Raw genomic sequence first — 20,579 nt, 5'->3', positions numbered from 1 at the left:
CAGATTGGTCTCACCAATCAATTAAAAAAGTAAGCGTTTATTAAGTACCTACTCTATATCAACCATTGTGACAGTTGCTCGAAATACAAATAAAATTAAAGAAAAAAGGTGAATTTCTCCAGACCACAGAGCGCACGTAGAGAGTACTAGAGACAAAGGCTAGAAAGGTGGGCTGAGGCCAGGCTGTCCGGGGACTTTAAATGGCAAAGGAATTTGCATTTCTTCCTAGAATTAATAGGGAGCCCCTGCAGTTTATTGAGGAGGGGAATGACATGGTCAGACCTCTGATTTAGGAAAATCACTCTTCCAGCTGTGAGGAAGATGGATTGCAAAGGAGAGAGGCTAGAGGCAGGGATGCCAATTAGCGAGCTATTGTAACAGGCCAAGGGAGAGGTGATAAGGGACTGAACAATGTAGCAAAAATAAAGAGTTTTTTTGCTCCAGGTTCTCACAGAAACTACCCTTGGGGGAATGAGGAGTATAATCTTTCCTTGATCTCTTTCCTGGATGACTCCTATTCATCAATCTCTAAAGCCCTGAACTCTCAGTGAGGCCTAGCAATGCCCATGGCTTCCAACAATGACCTAAGACAAAGGCAGGGGGAAAAAAAACCCCAAATAACAACCAAGAGAAAAAACTGGAAATAGAAAGGGAGTCAGGAAAAAGAGGATAGGTTGGGGAGTAATGAGATGCCATCAACAACTAAGTTGTCTGTTGTTGAGAGAGATTCTTTTCTGAAAAATTGGATGCCAAATCCTGCAGTGTTGTTTTAATTCAGAAGTAGATAGATGTCTTGCCAACTAAGAGATTTATTGGGAAATTTCCAACAGGCTCAAGGGTTCCACCTAATCTCCTTGAATAGGTAGCAGTTGCCTTTGTTTTTAGTTCAGATGAATGTCCACCAGAAATTACACACAGGAGCATCCTGAGACTTGTCCTAGCACATTCAGAATAATGTAAGTAAAGGACCCATTCACGGATCCCAAGAATCTCTGGGATGGCTCAGCATAAATCCATCACCTGATGCTAGAAAAACAATTCAAAGTCCTCGCTGTATGCCACTTCCCACTCTTCCATGGGGCTCACAGAATCACTTCTCCATAGGAAGAATAGCACTTTAAATACATCTGTGCCATTATTTACCTAAAATAGGACACATGGATGGTAGAGTAGATCAAAAGGAGGACCACTGGGCATCTGCCCCCTGAGCTCAGCACACTGTCCAGTACAGAGTGGGAAGTTAGCAAATGAGAATGAATGAATAAATGAATCAAATTCTGTGGGGAGTCTTTCTCCTTCAAAGTAGCACAGGATTATGGCTGTTTTAGTCTTTTGGGGGTAAAAACTTGGGATGAAGTCTGTTCCAGAGATGACAATCAATAAGAATCTGTCCCTCTTTATGTCCCGTTCATAGTCCATTCAGTTTTTTTCAATATAAATGAAAGAGAACAGAAGTATAGCAAAATAGAGGGTTTTTTTTTGTTAGGGGTAAGATAAAAAAAAACCACAAACACAAAAACCATGCAGCCTTTTAATCAAATCCCATTTTCCTAAGATATCCCCTCCTCTTGATCCACGGCTTTCCTCCTCATCTTCTCAAATACCATAGCCTTTACAATAGTTCTACTAAGTGGCATACTTTACAAAGGTATCCATCATTTCATTAGTCTATTTCTTTTTCCTTGCTGCACCCTTTAAACTAGACATATCCCCTCCCCGGTCTTACTGCAAAACAACACACAAATCATGCAGGGTATATAGGGAGACAAGCTGAAACTTCCCCATAAAGACTGTGTAGACACTTGGATTCCCAGGGTGAATATGGGATTTGGTATTTCAAAGGTCATTCTTGGGTCTCCGCTTTGATGACTCATCTTAAATTGTTCGAATTCTTACAGACATAGTTAGCGGTTCTTATTTACATAATATCATCCACAGATCCATAAACTGACCAGCAGGGAAAGTTGCTGAGGTAGCCATGGAGACAACAACAGGAACGCCCCCTCTATCCCCCTTTCCCAAGCAATGCAACATCACTGAGCTATGGATTTCTACCAATTGTGGATAGAAAAACCACAATCCCATTCTGTGCCTTGTTTTTTTTCCCATTTCCAAGAGAACAAGATGGTGGCGCACTGATGTGATGTCAACCAGTCAGTGTAAGAAAACACTATCACCCTAACCCTCTCACACACATTTTCATTGCAATAGTTACTAAATAGGCTCCCCCCCCCCCCATGCCTCCCCATCTCAAGATACACATAGTCTCCTAAATGGACAGGACCTGTGAAGGTCTGAATCATTTCTGCCTTGGCACCCCACCGTATCTAGAAAAGCGCCAGGCCAGATGTGTTTACTAAATGACTGTTCTGTTAAGTTGAACTGAATGGGAAAAAGAGGTTTTCAAGGACAATTAAGCTTACAAAATTTAGGTTAGAACGAAACTTTTTTAAAGAACAAATCTTGATATTGTTTGTTCATTTTTAAACTGCAGAGACCAAGTTTTGGTGGTCCCCGTGATCTCAGGTAAGGGCTGTATCAATAAATGAATTCAATTATGTCTCTCAGCAACGTCTCACCTTTTCACTATTACTGGGACACAGGGTTCACCTAAAAGGAAATGACCGTTCTTTTTTTTTTTTTAAAGGGATTTTCATTAAGTCTTCAAGGAGTCTTTTGAGATAATATTTCAGTGAGGGACCTGAGAGGTATTTGTTCTTGGCCACTGAGTTTCACGTTTCTATGTTATAAGGGATTTGCCTTGAAAGATACTCATTTTATCTGGAAGGGATGTATTTTTTCCTTGGAGAGGTATCTACAGCTATGAATTAACATTACAAACACCCTCTAAAGTGATGAAGGGAGAAAGTATAATTCCAAATGCCAGCAAATTCTGATAGGAGATCCCGCTTTCAAGTGAGTAAGGCTCTGAACTTAAGTCTCTAAAGCAAGAAATCAAAGGGACCTAGGACAGAGATCTAGCACTGGTGATCATTCCGCAGATGAGGAAACTGAGGGCTAATTAGGAAGATGAACTAATTCGAACTTGTTCCAGAACCAGGGGTAAAGCTTATGTGCTTGGACTCCTACTCTAGAATTCCCTTTACTACACAATACCAGGAGCTGAAGAGGGCACTAGGCAGCCAAGTGGATAGAGTGCCCTGGCCTCCAGTCAGGAAGACCTCAGTTCAAATCTAGCCTCAGATTTGTGACCCTGGACAAGTCATTTAACCCTGTTTGCCTCAGTTTCCTCTCGGCAAAGTCAGCTGCAGAAGGAAATGGCCAACTACTCCACTATCTTTGCCAGGAAAACCCTCCAAAAGGTCGAGTCAAAATAAATAGCTAGAGGGTTAACTGGGTTATCAATTCAATTCAGTCCAATAAGTATTCATTAAGCTGCTGAATCCACCAGGTGCTAGAGACCCAAAGTTAGAAAATGGCTCAATTCCTGCCCTCGGGGAGCTTGCAACCCAAACAGAAAAGAAAAAAAAACACCTTAATCCCTGCCCTCAGGGAGCCTGTTTAGTAAAAAGAAAATGATCGGATTACAGCAAGGAAGCTAGCCTTCTTCTGGGTGAAGGGATAGACTCAAAACAGACAATTTTACAATTCAAGGTAGGGTGTGATTGAGGGAAAGGAATCTAGCCCAAGAGTTTAGGGAAATTTTCAGCAGAGAAAGTACAGTTCTGTTGTCAGGGAGGAGAGGGCGTCTAGGAGGGCACTACAAAGAGAGTAGGAAAAGTACAAGATTTGGAGTAGGAGGATTTGGTTTCACATCTCAGCCCTGTGACCTCGGCTAAGTCCCTTAAACTTTGGGGGCCTGTTTCCACGACACCTCGAAGCTCTAAAAACTAGGATTCTATGCTATGTTCAGTCCAACCTATTATCTGCCCAGGAAATCTTCCTAAACTTAGGACAAACGGTTATACAGACTTTACTTGTACACTTCAAGTAAGGGGGGCTGGAGGGGACAATCTCTCCAGGGTGGCCCACCCCACTGCTGGAGAACTAGGTCTAACTGACTGATAGGAAACTTCCCCTTACAACGACTGCTAGAATCCCCATGAAGATATCTGGCTGTATTTATCAACATACTATCCTCTATAGAGTTACCAGCTGGGAAAGATGCTAAAGAAGCCACGGAGATCTTAGGAAGGCTTCCTCTTCATCCACACACAATCCTTCCCAAAAAAGCAGTGCTGGATGGTAAATTATTCAGAATCTAGAAACATTAAATCTCCCCAAAAAACTGGTCGGGGGAGCCTAGAATTGAGATGCGAATTATCATAACAGGCTAGCACAGAGCTGTAAATTAACTAACCAAAGGGGGTAATCATACTTCTGGTAAAAAATGACACGCAAGGCACATACACCCTTCAACAATTCAAGCATCCCCATAGCTAATGTTACACCACACACAGATAAAATGTGGGTATGACTAGCCAAGCCACTGGGCTGGTGAAAATTCTTGAAACCCTAAGCATTTCTGCAAAACTACAGAGAACTGCCAACGACTCAACTCGACTAACATTCTCATTTTTAATCTCTCGAAAATTCCCCACTGAGTGAAATAAAAACGTGGGGGTCCCCAGAGGGTTTCTTTGGTCAGGTCCCTAAGACAGCCCAGCAAGACTGGGACGATGTCATTTGGGGCACACCCGGGCTGGGCCGGCAAGTCAAGGAGCATTAATGATTACTTATTAATGAGTCCCTGAAACAAGTATTCCTTACTTACTAGGTGCCTGGCACTGTGTAGAGTGCTGAGGGCGCAAAGAAAGGCAAAACAGCCCCATGCCTGCCCTCAAGGAGCTTCCGTCCGAATGGAAAGTGTAGCACAGGGGGTAGTTATCAGGAACAGCTGCGCAACACAGCCAAGCAAGATTCCCTTCACTAAGCCTCAGTTTCCCCATCTAGAAAATAGAGATGGAATACTTCAGTGGTCTGTCTTATGGGGGGAGGGCGCCGTCCTGAGGCTCTGGAGTCAATTATCCGACAGTAGCGAGCCGCACAAACAGAATGCAAGCAAGAGTCCTTCCTCTAAGCCTCAGTTTCCCCATTTGGAAATGGAAATTATAATGCTTGAGTTTCCATCTTATGGGGGATTCGTAAGGCACGAAGTTGGCCGAGGTGATTCACCCACTCGAGACTCACTTTCCCCACCTGTAAAATGGGGATCATACTGTTTGGGGGAGCCTATCTTCCCCGGCAGCCCCACAAGGCCGGGCTGCGGCCCCTGCCTGGTCTGACCCAGCGCTCTGGGTCCGCGTCCTTTCCCGCCTCCGCGCGGGTCGCCCTCGCGGCCCCCGCCGCCCCCCGGGCTGCCAGGCACTCGCTCACCTGACCACGTTGGGGTGCTCGAAGGTCTCCAGGTGCCTCAACACCGCCACCTCGCGGATGGTGGAGAGCGGCATGCCCTCCTCCCCGGTCTGCACCCGCACGCGCTTGAGCGCCACGAAACGGCCTCCGTTCTTCAGGTCCCGGGCCTTGAACACCTTCCCGTAGGCGCCCTCGCCGATCTCGGCCACGCACTCGTACTGCTGGTCAGCCCGGCTCAGGCCGTCCTTGTCCATGCCGCCGCAGCCGCCGCGGCCGGGCCGGTGCTGCCCCGGGCGGAGGAGGAGGACGAGGAGGAGGCGGTGGAGGACGGCGGGTCGTGCCGCCGCTGCCCGGGCTCCGCTGCTGCTGCTGCTGCTGCTGCTGCTGCTGCCGCGCCGCCGCCGCCTCTGCTGCTGCTGCCTCTGCCGCCGCCGCCGCTACCGCAGCTGCCGGACGGACGCGGCGGCCGCCACCTCCTCCTCCCGCTGCTGCTCCTCCTCCTCCGCTCTCCCTCTCGCACTCTCTGGGTTGCTGCTGCACACACTCCTCACCCTCACCCCCGCGCGTGCGCCCCCAGCCCCCACGCCTCTCGCTCCTGCTCGGGGCACCGGAGCTGCTTCCCACCCGCAGCCCTGGCGCTGCTGCTGCTGCTGCTGTCCAGACGATCGCGGGGTCCCCGGGGAGCGCTCCTTAATCCCAAACCATTTCACCTAAAAGAGAGGAAGGGTTGGGGGGAGAGAAGAAAGTGCCTTCAAGCATCTCGGGGTTGGGGGCAGCTCTCCCGGGTCCCTCCCAAACCTCCTACGCCCACCTTGCCCTTGAATCCTCCAGGGTTCCCTGGGCACTTGGCTGCGCTCAGGCCGGTAAGGAAACAGCCCGTCTTTCTCTGCCTGCACGAGGTTGACCTGTATTTGTACCCAGGAGCTCCCCGGAGAAGTGGCTGAGGCCCCCGCAGGGAAGGAGTGAATCGGCTTGGACACAGACTCTGCGAGAGGCGGGCGGAGGGCGCCGTGGGGATCCGATGGGAAGGGGGGAGTCTAGGGGCACTCTTGTCTCCTAACCTTCACCCTTATATTCTGGGCGTCCCAAAAGCCTTTGTGGTTCTAAGCTATTAAGGCTCAAAACTAATAAGACTACGGGGACACGAAATATAATTTCGGTGCATTTCCAAAACCTCGCACTGTCCCAGGGATTGGGATTTGCAAATCAGTCAAGTCAACCAGTATTTATTAAGCACTTACTAAATCTAAAATATTGTGCTAAACTTTTTTTCTTTTTGCAAGGAGGGCACCACAAATGGTGGGAGCGTTGGAGTACTAGTGGGTGAAGCTGTGGGAAGGACCCTGCAGGGTAAAATTCGGGGTGAGGGTGCAATAAAGTCTGGGTAAGGCTCATAGGAGGAATGTGGTTTTTTTTTTTGCTTCCAGGCCCTACTTTGGGGGACTCCACCATGTCCCCTCTTTGAGGAGGGGGATGGGGAGACCGAGAGGGAGGATGGGAGCAACAGCATTCCTTTCTTTTGATTGTGAGGATTTCCCTCCTAGAAGCTGCACTAGCCGGCCCAAGTCTCTGCCCCACACTTACTAGGAGGAGGTGGCGGAGGGGGTTCGACAAATGGAACTGCAGAGGGGAGAATTTCTCCAGAGGGAGAATCGCATGCTCCTCCATATTACCTCCTCTACAATTATCCCAGAGGGAGATTAGCCTGATGTATTTCCCTGAAATTCTTTCCAAAGGGTTCCTCCCACACTCACCTACAAGCCTCAACTCCCACACTCACCTTCCACCCTTTCTTCCTCTAACTACAGAAGGTATGTGCAGAGTTGGGAGGGGGGAGAGGAAGATGGAAATTTGGAGCCCTGGAGGTATTCGAGGAAGGGGGTGGGGTGGAGTTTGTTTTGCCTCGGGCGGGGCAAAGCAGCTCTGTGCCCTGTGGGCACGGACCAGCCTGGGAACCTCAGCTTTGCCTTCTTCCCTTCAAACCCTGCATAGGTCTCAGATGCCAACCAGGTAGCCGGCAATATTGCAACTTCAGATTTTAGGGAAATGCACTAATCGGGGCTGGAACAGCTCTGAGAAAACCCCGGGGGAGTGGGGTGGCAGCCTCCAAGGAGAGATCTCCACCGGTTACAGTTTCGAGGACAATGCGCCAGCCCCAGGGACCGCCTGCAGTTTGGGGGCGGGGGCCTGGAGAAGGGCAGACCCCGCTCTCCCCACCCCCATTCATCCACTCTGACCTTGCTGCTTCACCCCAACCCCCCTGCGTTCCGGGGCCTGCATTTTTCACCCCAGCAACCTCTCGGAATTGGATAATTCTGAAGTACCTGAGAGGTTCAACCCCAGGTCCGCTCGCCTTTGGTCATTAATTACAAAGCAACAAGCGATAATGAATGAAAGTAGCGACCACAATAGACTTCATGGAGAGCAGAAGTCACAGAACTGTGTAAAAAAACCCCTACACTCACACACGTCGCTCAAAAGTTTTCCTTAAATGGTGAGGGCGAAATCACTGGAAACACGCTAAATAGATTCACTGGGACCTCCCCACTGTGGGTCTAGGGCCACACAGGTAGCCGCAGCCGAGTCCCGGCTCTGACATCCTGAGACACCATCTTCTACCACCGGGCTCCTGCCCAGTCGGGCTCGGATCCTTCCTGTCACCGGAGGCAAAACCTTGAGGTGTCCCACCCCCGCAGGAAAAAATATGCCTGAAAATCCAAAGTTACCTCCCTAGTGCCTTGCACAGCACTCCCTTCTCCCCCGTCTAGGGGGGGCCTCTCTGAAGGGATTATCCTCTCCTAACCCCCAGTGTCTTTTTCTCCCTCACTTCTCTCTCTCTGCCTCTTAGTCTCACCTTTCCCTTTCTTTCTTTCTTCTGGGCTTCCCTTCCCTCTCCCTCTTCCCCAGCCCCCCTTCTTTGCTGCCGGCCCAGGCTCAGTCTGAGACAAGCAGGAGAGCTGGTGCTTTTTTTTCCCCCCTTCTCTCAATCTCTCTCTCTCTCTCTCTCTCTCTCTCTCTCTCTCTCTCTCTCTCTCTCTCTCTCTCTCTCTCTCTCTCCCTCCCTCCCTCACTTTTTTTCCCTTGCTTTCCCACGCTGGCTGAATGTGACTTGACCCCATTTCAAAAAAGTTTGACATAGTGCTTCAACATTTCCGCATTCCTCCGCGACTACAAAGGCTGCAGCCGCCTCCTTCTGCTTTCTGTCTCTGCTCTCTCTCTTCACAGTCAATGAAATCCTTCATGTGCCTCAGCCGAAGCCTGCCAAATACCGTCAGGGTCGCCGCTAGCGCAATGACAAGAGGCGAGCCACAGTCAGGGGAAAAGACACACAGCTAGCGACGCACAAATGCACAGACGTCGGCAAAGACGTGCGTGTGCATGGATGCATACAGAGCATATGTGTCATGCACGTGGCCAAGTTAGTCGCTCCCCGGGGCACTAGCTCAGGGCCACGTATTTTTTGCTAGGGTTCCAGGGCTTTAGTGGAGGGGAGCGGGGATTGTGCGACTCTGGGGGTTTTGTTTTTTAAACTGAAGCATCACTTAGGAGCGGATGCAAATATATATATATTCTTGTGTCACCCTAAAAGCATGGACGCCGATGGGTTTTGGACACAAGTCCAAGGACATTTGCAAGCCTGCTGGAGTGGACATCAAGGGGCCTGTTGTTTAATTATCACGTGGCGGGGAGTTAACAGCTCCCCTAGTAGCGCCACAAGGACGCGGGGGAAGGGGGGGAGAAAAAATACCTGGGGGGGGTATTGCAGGACGAGGGTGTCCCCTGAGGGAGATGCACAAGGGTTTTAAAAATGCTAACTGGCGAGCGTGTGATGTCAATTTAGAGTTCCTATTGGAAAAGTTCAAATGAGGCCAAAAAACCCCGGAGCTGCAGTGTGTTTGTGTTTATGCCCAGCGGGGAGGTGGGGGTTCGGGGCGCTTGGGGTTCGGGATGCCTCCGGGCCGCGCGAGTAAAAGTAGGCAATTCATCCCAGTGCCAAGGGCAGCCGGCCATCCAAGTTACCACCCCCGCCCCTCCCCCAGCCTGCATTCCAAAGCGTCCTTCACCCTGACCCTCGGGGGTTCCGGAGGGGAAGGGGTTAACCCGAGCCAGGGCTGCTACGCGCCCTCCTCTCCCAGGGCCCCCCCAGAATCCCCTTCCCCAGGCGCGCCCCCCCCCACCTCGCAGAGCTCCCTCACCTGGAGGGGCCCGGCCGACTCCCCCCCGGCCGTCCAGGGAGTCAGTCCCTCCGCACGTGTCGGGCAGTCCGCGCGGAGCAGGTAGCCCGGCAGCCGGGGCCGCAGGAGGGACAGCGCGGCCGGGGGGCTGGGGGCCCGGAGAGCCGAGACCAGCGGAGCGGCGGCGGCAGCAGCGGCTGGGGCCGGGGCCGGGGCTGGGCCCCACTCGGGGGCGGGGGAAGGAGGAGACTGGCTCCCTCCCAGAGCCCCACCCGGCCGAAGGGAGGGGGTCGCGGGGGGACGCGAGGCACAGTCTGGGGTCCCGGCTCGGAGCGCAGCTGAAGGCGAATGTGCAAATGAAAGCCTTCCGGAGGAGAGGCAGCCCCAGACGGGCCGCTTCGGGGGCCCCCTATCCTGCTCTGCTCTGCTCCCCTCTCGCAGCCCGCACTCCCGATCTGGGGGCGGGGAATTCCTAAATGAAAGTTTCCGGCTTTCACTGGGGGGTGGGGGGTGGAGAAGGGGAAGAAATCGGAGCCTAGGTTCTCGGGGACCACTGGGGTGGGCTGGCCGAGGTGGAGCTACTAGATAGTAAACTCCCCGAGGGCAGCGACCTGGCCCGGGAGATGGAGCACCGCGCCGCGCGCCGAGCCCAAGTGGGCGTTTAATAAATGCGTGCGGAATGGAATTGGAGCTGGCCGGGATTCTGGCTCTGTTGTGGGCTGGAGGGGGTGGGAGAACCCCAAACAAACCAGAGTCCTTCAGAGGGGCCAAGGGGGTAAACACTGCACCAGAAACTCACAATCAGGGCAAATCAAGAGCTGTGCTGAGTCCCCCCACCCCTTTTTAAAGTGCCTGCCTTGAACAGCCTGCAGAGAGAAAAATACTCTTCGGTCCGAGCACTTTTCATTTTCAGGATGAGCTACATTTGTTTTTGTTTTCTTCGCTTCCTTTGGAAGCTGTCAGGCACTCTGATAGTTAACGATTTCGGTGATGAGGCTGGATGGTTCACAATTATTAAGTAATTACCAGCTGCTGAGGCTCACTAAGGCATTTCTGGTAAGCTAAAAGACTGAACTTGAGTCTTTAAAAAAAAAGATATAAGATAATAGTTAAAGAAAAACTAGAATGTGATTTGATGAGTTGCAACTCAGATGCATTATTTGGAATGCAGAAATATGAAACCTTTAAAAAAAAACTGACCTGCTGAGAAAACCTTAAAAATTAATTGAGGTGAAAAGATTTTTAAGGGGGAAATCTTCATGATTTATCTTACAGAAGAATTTTTTAAATTGAGTGCCTTGTTGAAAATAGGTAAGTGTCCCAAAGCAAATGTCGTTTATTTGTGAAATTCCAGAAACACTTCAAATTCAAATTAAGAATCATATTTTTTGGTTTTGTGGGAAAAATTTTAATCCTCCAAAACTCTGATTTGCATTTGAAAATATTCTCATTGCAAATAGTATCTGGCTTTGTTGAATTAAACTTTAATTTTCCAGGCTACTGATTGCACAGTGTGATTTTTGTTCTTCATTAACAAAAGATTACTTCCTATATAGCTGTTTAAGTGGTGGTGATTAAGTTAAAAAAAATCTTCATGGTTTCACATTTTGAATTCCACTAAACTGATTATCCTAATTTATAAATATATTTTAAATGAGGGAGAGGACTAATTCTGTGTAAAATAAGCTAAAATGTTACTACATAAACCTGATAATTTGAAATGAATTTTGTGAAGAGGTTATCTTTTAATTTAATTAAATTTATGAACAAGCTAGCTTTTTTAGAGATGTCTCACATACCTTGAAGATTTTAGAGGGTAATCTTCAGGTTCCGTATTTATAGACCCATCGTGAAATGGATAAAATATCGTATGTTGTGATTGTTCCATAAAACTAAAGTTAAAGCCTACAACGTACAGTTGCAAGTGCTTATCATACTTATTGGTATTTTTAAAAACCAAACCAAAACAAATGAAGGCATTTTAAACTAGAAGCAATTGTCAAGAAATGATCACAAACTCACAATTAGAACAGTTTCAGTAAACAAACAATTTGAGATATAACAAAAGAGCTGTGAACTGTTTCAAGATTTTCAGAAAGGGATCCTGTCTACGCTGAATTCCTTTCTGTGTTGTCACTGAATTGGTCAACATTTAAAGCTTGGCTGGAAATTCCTCAACTGAGTGTTATGAGAAGTCTTGCTCACATAAATCACAGTGAAACAAGTCATATATATTTTAACACACAGTTCAGATGGTTTTATATAGTCTGCTTTCCTTCATATTGCTTACCTTTTATGTTGATTTAGCCTTATTCATCCGTTTTTTGTTGTTGTTCCTTGGTTATGATTAATTTATATCTAGGTCCTGTTTAAAAAAAAAAAAGTGCCCAGAGGCTTATTTTCAGTTAAAGTACTGTTAGTCAACACCAGAATGTTTTTGTTTATGGATAACATCTTCTGAAGGTAACAGGTTATCACAACAAAATGTGTATGAAGTTTATAAACAATGAACTAAACTTGGCTTCCATTTGATAAGGTCTTCTTCCACTGAACACAATGTAGTATTCAAGAACACTGACTTAATGTCAGTACTTTGATATTGCCCTAATCAGAAATCCTGAGTTATAAATCCATTTTATTGATGTGATGTTGGAAAATTAGAATTCCTGGATTTCATTTTCCTTAAATATGCTGCTTTTTAGGTTGCTTTAGAAAAATGCAAGATAAACAGATTTATAGATAAAATATTTGTAAATAACTTTTAAAATGGAATTTTAAAAAAGATTGGTATACAAATGGTAGTCTTCTTTGAGACTAAGGATAATTAGAGCATATCCCTCTCAGGATTGTTGTAAGATAATGTATATAAAATGTTTTGCACGCCTTAAAGCCCATGTAAATGCCAGTTGTTATTTTTATTAAATTATAAAAAAATATTTTATTGTGTTGACTGTTTGAAAAAATAAAAATATTTTCCAAAAAGTGCTGTTCCAATAAAAACATTTTGTCAATTTTTTCAACTAAGCTCCCTGAAAATTTAAACTTATGATTTTTTTCTTGTGAATTTTACCTTTTTAACTAACCTAAAAGCTTCTGTTTTCTAACAGATAGTAGAATACAATGTTATGTCATCTTTTTTTCCATGATGTTTTCATTTCCTTCTTTTCAAAATAGAGTCTTGACATGTTGCTCTGTATTTCATGTAAAAACAAGTCCTTTGTAAAGTCGTCCTACTCTCTTAAAAGTCTGAATTTTTCATGTTTGTGCTTCAAGTCTTTGATATAATCTTACTTGTCACCCATTTGAAAGTGACCTGTAGGTCCTTTACCTTTTTATTGTTAACTGTGACCTGGTAAACTCTATTTGAGCAGTGCAAGATCAAAGGATTTTTATATTTCCTGTAAAAAGATAAACAAAACAAAAAAGCATCTTTAGTAACTACAATCTAATAGGGCTTCAAAATTTAAAAAGAAAAATATTTAGACACTTCTTATCTTTTGGAATATTCTTTTCATATTCTATCATCACTCTAAAGTGTGTCCATAATATATCCATTGTGTAATTGTCCTGTTTGAGATTAACACCTAGTCTTGTTTCCTTTCCCTTTTGCTAAAGAATATATGTATATATATATATATATTCTTTTCCAAATACCTTTATAGTATTACCATGTTGTTTCAACATGTTTTGAAACAAATTCTTGAGATCCTATATAACTTCTTTGGAAACCCTGAATAATCTGAAAAATACCACAAAACCATATTTATGAAAGATGGTGGTGATAGTTTTAAATTTATATCAATCTTATAGAGCCACAATGTTTTTATTATTTTTTTTTAAAGTTGTAATGATTTTATCTTTACTTAAAACGTGACCCCACAGTTGCATTGCCATAACCATTTTTGGTTCTACCAAAAGATATGATGAGATTTTTTTAGATAAATAATTCAGATTAGCCATGCAAAGTACCAATCCCTTTGTTTGAGGGAGAGGGTGGTAGTGCTGATAAAATTGTAGATAGAAGAAAAGACAAAGAAAATCTTTATCCCTGGAAAGAGAGTCTCTGGTGAGCTGCTGGGCACACAAAGGTACACATGAGTTAAGCACATGTTTTAAGCCCATGATGAAGTGGTAGGGGCAATAGACTGAGTGTGAACACACTAAATAGGGAGAATCATGGCAACCTAACCTCTTTTAGAAGGAACTGCATTTATATCTGTCTCATTATGCAGTTAAATCGGTCTTATTAAATGACATTACCTAGCTAATGTATCCATATTCATGTAATTCTGATTTATATTTTCCTATTTTATATTTTTCCCTCGTACACAGATAGCATAGACTGTATATAACCCCTCGGCCATTTTGTAGAGTATGGCAGCATTCAATAATTCAAAGATTTTACCATTTCTTTTTCAAGCTCTACTATCAACCAACTAACTTCTTAAAGTCACTCAATCCTCTCTGCCTTAGTTTCTGCATCTATGAACTGGGGGCAATTTTTCCCTCCTCCCCCCAAAATTCAACCCTTTGCCCCTGGAATTCCCACATTCCCCCCATCCCCATCTCTAAGGATGCCACTCAAAATATGTTTATGTTTATGTCATCAGGTGATCAGTTTTCATGAATTCTAATAGGGATACATGCACTAATTCCAGCATTATTGTAGATAGATGGTTTCTGATCTGTCTCAGAAAAGACCATTACTAAATAGTGCAAAATACGACTGATGATGACTTTGGAATAGCCAGGACAATATTTAAACACGCTTGTTATTTGCTTTTGCTTAGGGAGGTGGTTTGAGGAAATCTGGTTTCCTTGGTTGAAGCCAAATCAGATTTCAGATTGCTACTTGGTTCAGGTATCTGGGTAGGAGTTAATGATTATTTACATGAAACAAAAAAAAACTTTAAAAAGTTATTAAGTAAATTTTAGAATTTTTTTTCTTTTAGGTAATTTAAATTTTAAAATGTCTATATTTTCCTAAAGGCACATTGTGAACTCGTACTAAGGGGAAAAAAGAACATTTAAGCATTAGTAATCCTAATGGTTTTAAAAAGCCGAAGGTAAGCTGTGATGAATTTTGATGCAACATAACTTTCTGGTCTTGGGAAGCTTGCTCATACATGACAGTGCTGTTATCTCTGCAGGAGCTAAATCTTAGCGCAACAGTTCTTAAAGTGTGGTCGACCAAGATTCTTTCATGGGGTCTACAATGTCAAAGCTATTATTATAATAATATTAAGATGTTATTTGCCTATTAAAATACTTCTCCCTTTTCCAGCTATACATCTCTGTGAGGCCAGATTTTCTTCATATCCTTCAACCAAAACAACATATCACAACAAATTGAATGCAGAGGCAGATATGAGAATCCAACTGTCTTCTATTAAGCCAGACATTCAAGAGAGGGCAAAAATATGTAAAACAATGCCATTCTTCTTAATAATTTTTTGTTTTGGAATATATTTTTTCATAAAAATGTTATTTTTATTAACATATAATGGGTTTATTATTGTTATTTCTAAATGAATTAAATAAATGTTTTAAAATTTATCCATTTTGAGTTCTAATGTGGTAAATAGAAATAGATGTAAGCCATACAAACAAAAACTCTTTGGAGTCTTCAACAATTTTTAAGATTGTAAAGCAAACCTGAGACCAAAAGTTTAAGAACCGCTGTCCTACAGGACAGAGTACTTGACTCCTGAATCTGGAGGCTTGGGTTTATCCCAAGCTCTTCCTCACACATTTCCTCAGACCTTAGAGGCCAGTTTCTTAATCTCTCAGTGATTCAGTGTCTATACCCATAAATTGGAGATGTGTCTACGAAGTGATAATCCTTCAGAAGGATGTTATCAAAAAAGATTAGATAATGCAAACAAATTGTTCTGCCCTCTCCAAAGAAGGTAATGTAGTTCAATGGAAAGAACTCTGAACTGAGATACAGAAAATCTGAATTCTAGTCTTGGCAGTGACATCCCTGGTGATTCAATTTGACTAACATTCATTAAGGGCCAGGTACTCGTATGAATACAATAGTTCCTGTCCTCATGGGACTCAGAATCTAGGAGGAGAGAGATGTGAAAATGTGTAACAATAATATATAATCTCATATGCTAAGTGCATAGGAAATGTACAGAGTGCTGTGAGTTTTCCAGAGACAAACAAGGTGTGGACAATCAGAGAGAAAGCAGCACCTGAGCTGGGCCTTCTATAAGACTGGAAGAATTTCTGTATTTTAGCCTCAGTTTCCTTAGTGCTAAAATGAGACAGATGCATTGCATTGACTCTGAGGGAATGCATCTCTACAAATCCTTGGTGAATGTAACACCTACTCACTCATCTACCTATAGTCTAGGCTCATGCTGAAAGACTGTCAACAACTTTCTTGGCTTCCCTAAACTCCAGGTCCTTCCTGTTCCAATCCATTCTGCAGATTACTGTCAAATTGATTCTCCTCTATCATTTTTATCTAACAAAGCAACCTATAGGGAATAGAGATCTGGACTTGGAGTCAGAAAAACCTACCTTTATATCATAACTCTGACACATTTTTTTCACCAATCAATTGACAAGCATTTTAAAGCACCTACTATGTGAGAGGTGGTTTGCAAGGTACATGAACCACAAAGACAAAAGTAACACAATCCCCACCCTTGAGAAGTTTACATTTACACTTAACTATGTAACCTTAGGGAAATTTCTTAACCACTCAGGGACTCAGTTTACTCCTCTGTAAAATAAGGTGGTTGAACCAGATGACCTGATTTCTTCCAAATTGAAATCTATGTTGCCATCATGTATAAAAAAAGAACCTTGTAACTTTAAAGTGTTATAGAGATGTCATTCGTCATTTATTATTGTTCCACACATTGAGAGAGCTTACATTAATATAGCTCTACGTTAAACCTTGACAAAGCATTTTATATACCTCTTAGCAGGGTCATAGACCGCTTTGGTAGTCTGATGAAGTCTATGTAACTCTTCTCAGGAAAAAAGTTTTTAAATAGCTATAATAAAATACCTAGAATTACAAAGGAAAGAGATGATAGAGAAGCACAGTTACCAAATTTTTAAAAAACAGTTTACAGATCCCTGTTTAAGAATCCCTGCCTCAGAGGTGGATGGAATCCAGATAAACCATCTCATTTCTTCAAAGAGCATCTTGGAGGCAAATTACTGGCCCCAAACACACAGCTTTGAAATAGTCAAAACCAAATAATACCAAATCCAGTAATCCATCTACACCATTTGGTCCTATCCTACTCAGACTCAGTAAAAGTTAGCCAGTTTTAGCAAGAGCTCTTCCCTCCCCTTCCTTCATTAGCTTTCTTAAGCCAATTTATCAAGCAGAATGTGAATTTTCAGAATGTGTTCTGCATAGATGCCACAATTTTAAAAGTAGCTTTAAGAGAGGAAGAATACTTTCTTGAAAAAAGAGGAACTTGGAGCTTAAAATAACAAACTAATTTTAAGTGCTTTTTGCTGTTGTTGTTGCTGTTGTTACTGGATCTAGGACATGATGACGTCAGTGTATGGAGCTCCCTACATTGTACCTGAGAGTTATCTGGATCACTGAGAAGTCAAAAGACTTGCCCAGAGTCACACAGCCAGTACGATTCAGGGGCAAGACTTGATCAGGACTTCCAGATCCACTAAGAAGCATTAGGCTTTTTGCATACTTATATTAGTTTTATAGGCACTTTAGCCAATAAATAATTAGATATTATTTTATTATTAAATTAATTAAACCAATATTTGATTCAGAAAATGCCTTGACAGCTCTTTCAGACAAGGCAGCTCCCATGTAGACGTCAAAATGACACGATATAGAATTATGGAGGTCATTTCATTCTACTCTCCTCTGAGTAATGGCATCTAGCAGGGTATTAAATAGGTAGATAGATGTTCACTGAAGGTGTTCTCTAGGGTAATGGAAGGAAGATGGGGCAGCATGGCATGGTGGATCGATTGCTGGACTTCTAGTCAGAAAGATCTACCTCTGACTCTTACCAGTTGTGTGATCATTGGCATGTCACTTACCATTTCTGAGCCTCAATTTTCTCATTTGTATAATGGGACTAATAGTATCTATAACATTTGCCTCACAGGTTTTTTTTTTTAAATGATGACCAAATATTATAAAATATGTAAAGTGCTTTAGGAACCTTAAAGTGATATAAAAATGTACTCCTTTATTCAAGAAGCAATTATTAAGCACCTATGTGTAGAAAGTAATTATTAAGCAGCTATGTACAAGGCACTGTGATAGGTACTAGAGTAGCCAAGATGATAAGGGGCTTGAGTCCTCATCATATGAGAATAAGTTGAAGGAACCAGAGCTGTTCAGCTTGGAAAGGAGAAGACATCTGGGGACATTTGCCTTCAAGTATTTGAAGGGCTGTCACATAGAAAAAAAGAACAGACTTGTTTTGTTTGATCCAAATGACAGAACCAGAATCTGCAGGTAGAAGTTACAAATAGTCAAGTTCTGGCTCGATGTCAGGAAAAAACTCCCAGACAATTTGAACTGCTCAAAAGTGGAATGGGTTACCTGGAGGGCAAGTTCACCTTCCTTGGAGTTCTTCAATCTGGGGCCGGATGCCCACCTGTCAGGGATGTTACAGTGAGGATTCCTTCTGTGTATGGGTTAGACTGAATGGCCCCTAAAGTCTTTTCCAACTCTTCAGTTCTGTGATTCTGTGATGGGAGAGGGTAAGGACCAGACCTTTGATTCCATCAGGATATGGAACCCTGGATGAAGAAATTTCCTCAACCAATGCAAAGGGTTGGCACCTTTTAAGCAACTTTTATTTTAGGATGCTTCTTAAAGCGACTTGACCAGGGTTGTACAGCCAGTATGGATCAGAGGCTAAACTCAGCCTAGGTCTTCCTGGCTCTGAGGACAGCTCTATCTACTACATCACACTGCCTGGCCTCAGTTTTCTCATTTCTGTAAAATGAGCTGTTTGGATTAGAGGGTCTCTGAGTTCCCTTCTACCTTTGATTCTAGGAACTTATTATATTCCCAGGAAAGCATGGCCTTCCATAACAATGGAGAGAATCTTCTGCGATCACCTTTCTCCCTCGTTAATGTCTTGGTGGATGTCAGGGCTCAGCCAATCAGTACAATTACAGAACCTCTATAGCTGTATGTTGTATGATTTTGTAGACTACTAATGCCTACTCTTATTCAGTTGTTCAGTCATGTATGACTCTTCTTGACCCCTTTTGGGGTCTCTTGGCAAAGATAGAGGAGTGGTTTATCATTTCCTTCTCCAACTTTTTACAGATGAGGAAACTGAGGCAAATAGGGTTAAGTGACTTGCCCAGCATCACACAGCTAGTAACTGTTTGAGGCTGGATTTGAATTTAAGTCTTCCTGACTCCAGGTTGAACACTCTGTCCACTGAGCCACCTAAGTGCTTAGATACATCTAAAAGGATGAAGATGCCCTGTTTTTTAAGATAGGCACTGAACCCTTTGATTTCATTAGGAGAGGAAACTCCCTATACCAATGCAGGTTGGCACCTCCAATGCAGTTTAATCTTTAAGATTTGCCCAGGGTCTTGAGAAGTCAAAGAACTTTCCTTGAGTCATTTGGCCAGTGTGGGTCAGAGTGGGGACTTGAACCCAGATCTTCCTGACTTTGGGCCAGCTTGCCAAGCATTGCTCCATGCTGCTTCTCTTGGGAGCATGTAGACTTTCAAGTCCATACAATGTAGTTATCACCCCTTTATGAAAGTTGTGAATTCTTTGGTATTTAATAGTGTTTCTTTTGAACCTAAAATCTCACAATTGCTAATTGCCCATGAACATTCCACTATTTGCTCTGTACTACACCTAAATATATGAGATGATCCAGGAGGCCTAGCACCTCTGGTGTGAGGGCTTTCTGAGCTGAGCTCTTTTCAGGGCTACTCATCCACCTTTGGTGTCCACCTTTCACCTCTCACCTGTGGCTGCAAGAAGCTATAGCATGTGCAGCAGCCATACCCTGGTAAAACCGTCTTGGCAGACAGGCCAAACCAGGTTGAAAGTAACCAACAGGCTTCCAACCTGTTGGTAAAGTAGGGACATGTCCACCTCAAGCATGTGAAGACTTCTCTTGCTGGAATGTGTGGACGAGAACAATTTGTTCCAATGGCCATGAAGGACGATGAAGCTCATGATGTGGAGCACTCAGAGCCTGGTCACGCATCAAAGCTGCCAACGTCATCCATCGAAGATGCCAACATCGTCCACTGCATCCCCAGTCTTCTTGACTTTTGTCTTGCCACCAGACTTCGGTGACTTGGCAAGAGAGAGTGAGGCTGACAACCTTGTACAACTCTGCCTCATTTAAATCTGATTCACTCACAAGTGAATGGTATCACTGGTCCCTTTGGAAAATGAAAGAGCAATTACAACAGCAACACCTAAGTACATTCAGCAAACTGAGATCTAGCAGTATACTGAGCAAGCAGGTACAAAAATAATCTGTAGTACCCTAAAAAGGTTTGGAAGTTTGTAAAGCATCTTTCCAACTGGAAGGAGCTGTGGTATGATCTACAACCCTGAAAGTCAATGCTATCCATTCTATCTCAATGCTTGTTCAGTTATATGCCTCCCCTTAATGTGTGTCTATCGATACTGTTCTTCTAAAGGGTGTTTTTTGCACTGTCACTTTGTTTAATGCTGTGTACAGATAAGTGCTTAATAAATGACTTGTGGTGTTGAAAGCACTCCCACTTTCCACTAAAGCAATTAATGATATCTAAGCAGAATGACCCACAAAGGAAATTGGGTTCTTTTATGTTGAAAGTCTTTGTAAGGTAGCTGTTTTTCCATGAACACACTTTCTGAGCCATGCACTTATCAAACTGAGAAGTGGTTGGATATTATAGCACCAGAACTGAGGACCACATGGAAATGTAGGTTTGTGGCCTTCCTATGACAGACCTCAAATACTTAAACTGTCTGAACACACTTTCAATTTCATGGAGCATCAATTTTTGAAAAACACACAAGCCTTTGAAAGTGACTTGGGAAGGTAGTTCACTGCAGAAACTGAGGAAAGTGGATATTGCTTTGTAAATTTTTTAA

General features: G+C 43.8%; 2 protein-coding genes across 4 annotated transcripts in view; both read right to left on the bottom strand.

The window, feature by feature from the left end:
- Nucleotides 1-5,716, bottom strand: part of CDK6 (cyclin dependent kinase 6) — a 269,773-nt gene extending 264,057 nt beyond the window's left edge. Inside the window, exon 1 of one of the 3 annotated variants that reach the window (XM_020987411.1) lies at nucleotides 5,338-5,716. In XM_020987411.1, the coding sequence (XP_020843070.1) occupies nucleotides 5,338-5,570 (233 nt within the window). In that variant the 5' untranslated portion in view covers nucleotides 5,571-5,716. The remainder of the gene's footprint in view (nucleotides 1-5,337) is intronic. The other 2 variants (XM_020987412.1, XM_020987410.2) reach the window with 2 other exon arrangements.
- A 37-nt stretch (nucleotides 5,717-5,753) lies between these two features.
- On the bottom strand, nucleotides 5,754-19,574 carry LOC110209022 (uncharacterized). The gene is made up of 4 exons (XM_020987193.2): nucleotides 19,491-19,574; nucleotides 18,104-18,194; nucleotides 9,513-10,273; nucleotides 5,754-6,026 (listed from the first exon to the last, which is right to left on the bottom strand). The coding sequence occupies exons 1-4, from the start codon at nucleotides 19,572-19,574 to the stop codon at nucleotides 5,754-5,756; spliced, it is 1,209 nt and encodes a 402-aa protein (XP_020842852.1).
- Nucleotides 19,575-20,579: the final 1,005 nt, after the last annotated feature.

The sequence above is a fragment of the Phascolarctos cinereus genome, unplaced genomic scaffold (genome assembly GCF_003287225.1).
Source record: "Phascolarctos cinereus isolate Bilbo 61053 unplaced genomic scaffold, phaCin_HiC Scaffold_1;HRSCAF=81, whole genome shotgun sequence".
Classification (NCBI taxonomy): Eukaryota; Metazoa; Chordata; class Mammalia; order Diprotodontia; family Phascolarctidae; genus Phascolarctos; species Phascolarctos cinereus.
The sequence above is the reverse complement of the archived record's forward strand: the minus strand, read 5'-3'. Positions and strand labels throughout refer to the sequence as shown.

Excerpts from the sequence above, each read along its gene's own strand:
- LOC110209022 (XM_020987193.2), bottom strand. The coding sequence starts at position 19,574 with ATGTCCCTACTTTACCAACAGGTTGGAAGCCTGTTGGTTACTTTCAAC. Across the intron at positions 18,195-19,490 it reads GCCAAGACGGTTTTACCAGG|AATCACAGAACTGAAGAGTT; the intron begins GTATGGCTGCTG and ends CTCCCATCACAG. Across the intron at positions 10,274-18,103 it reads CACTGTAACATCCCTGACAG|TGTTTACCCCCTTGGCCCCT; the intron begins GTGGGCATCCGG and ends TTTCTGGTGCAG.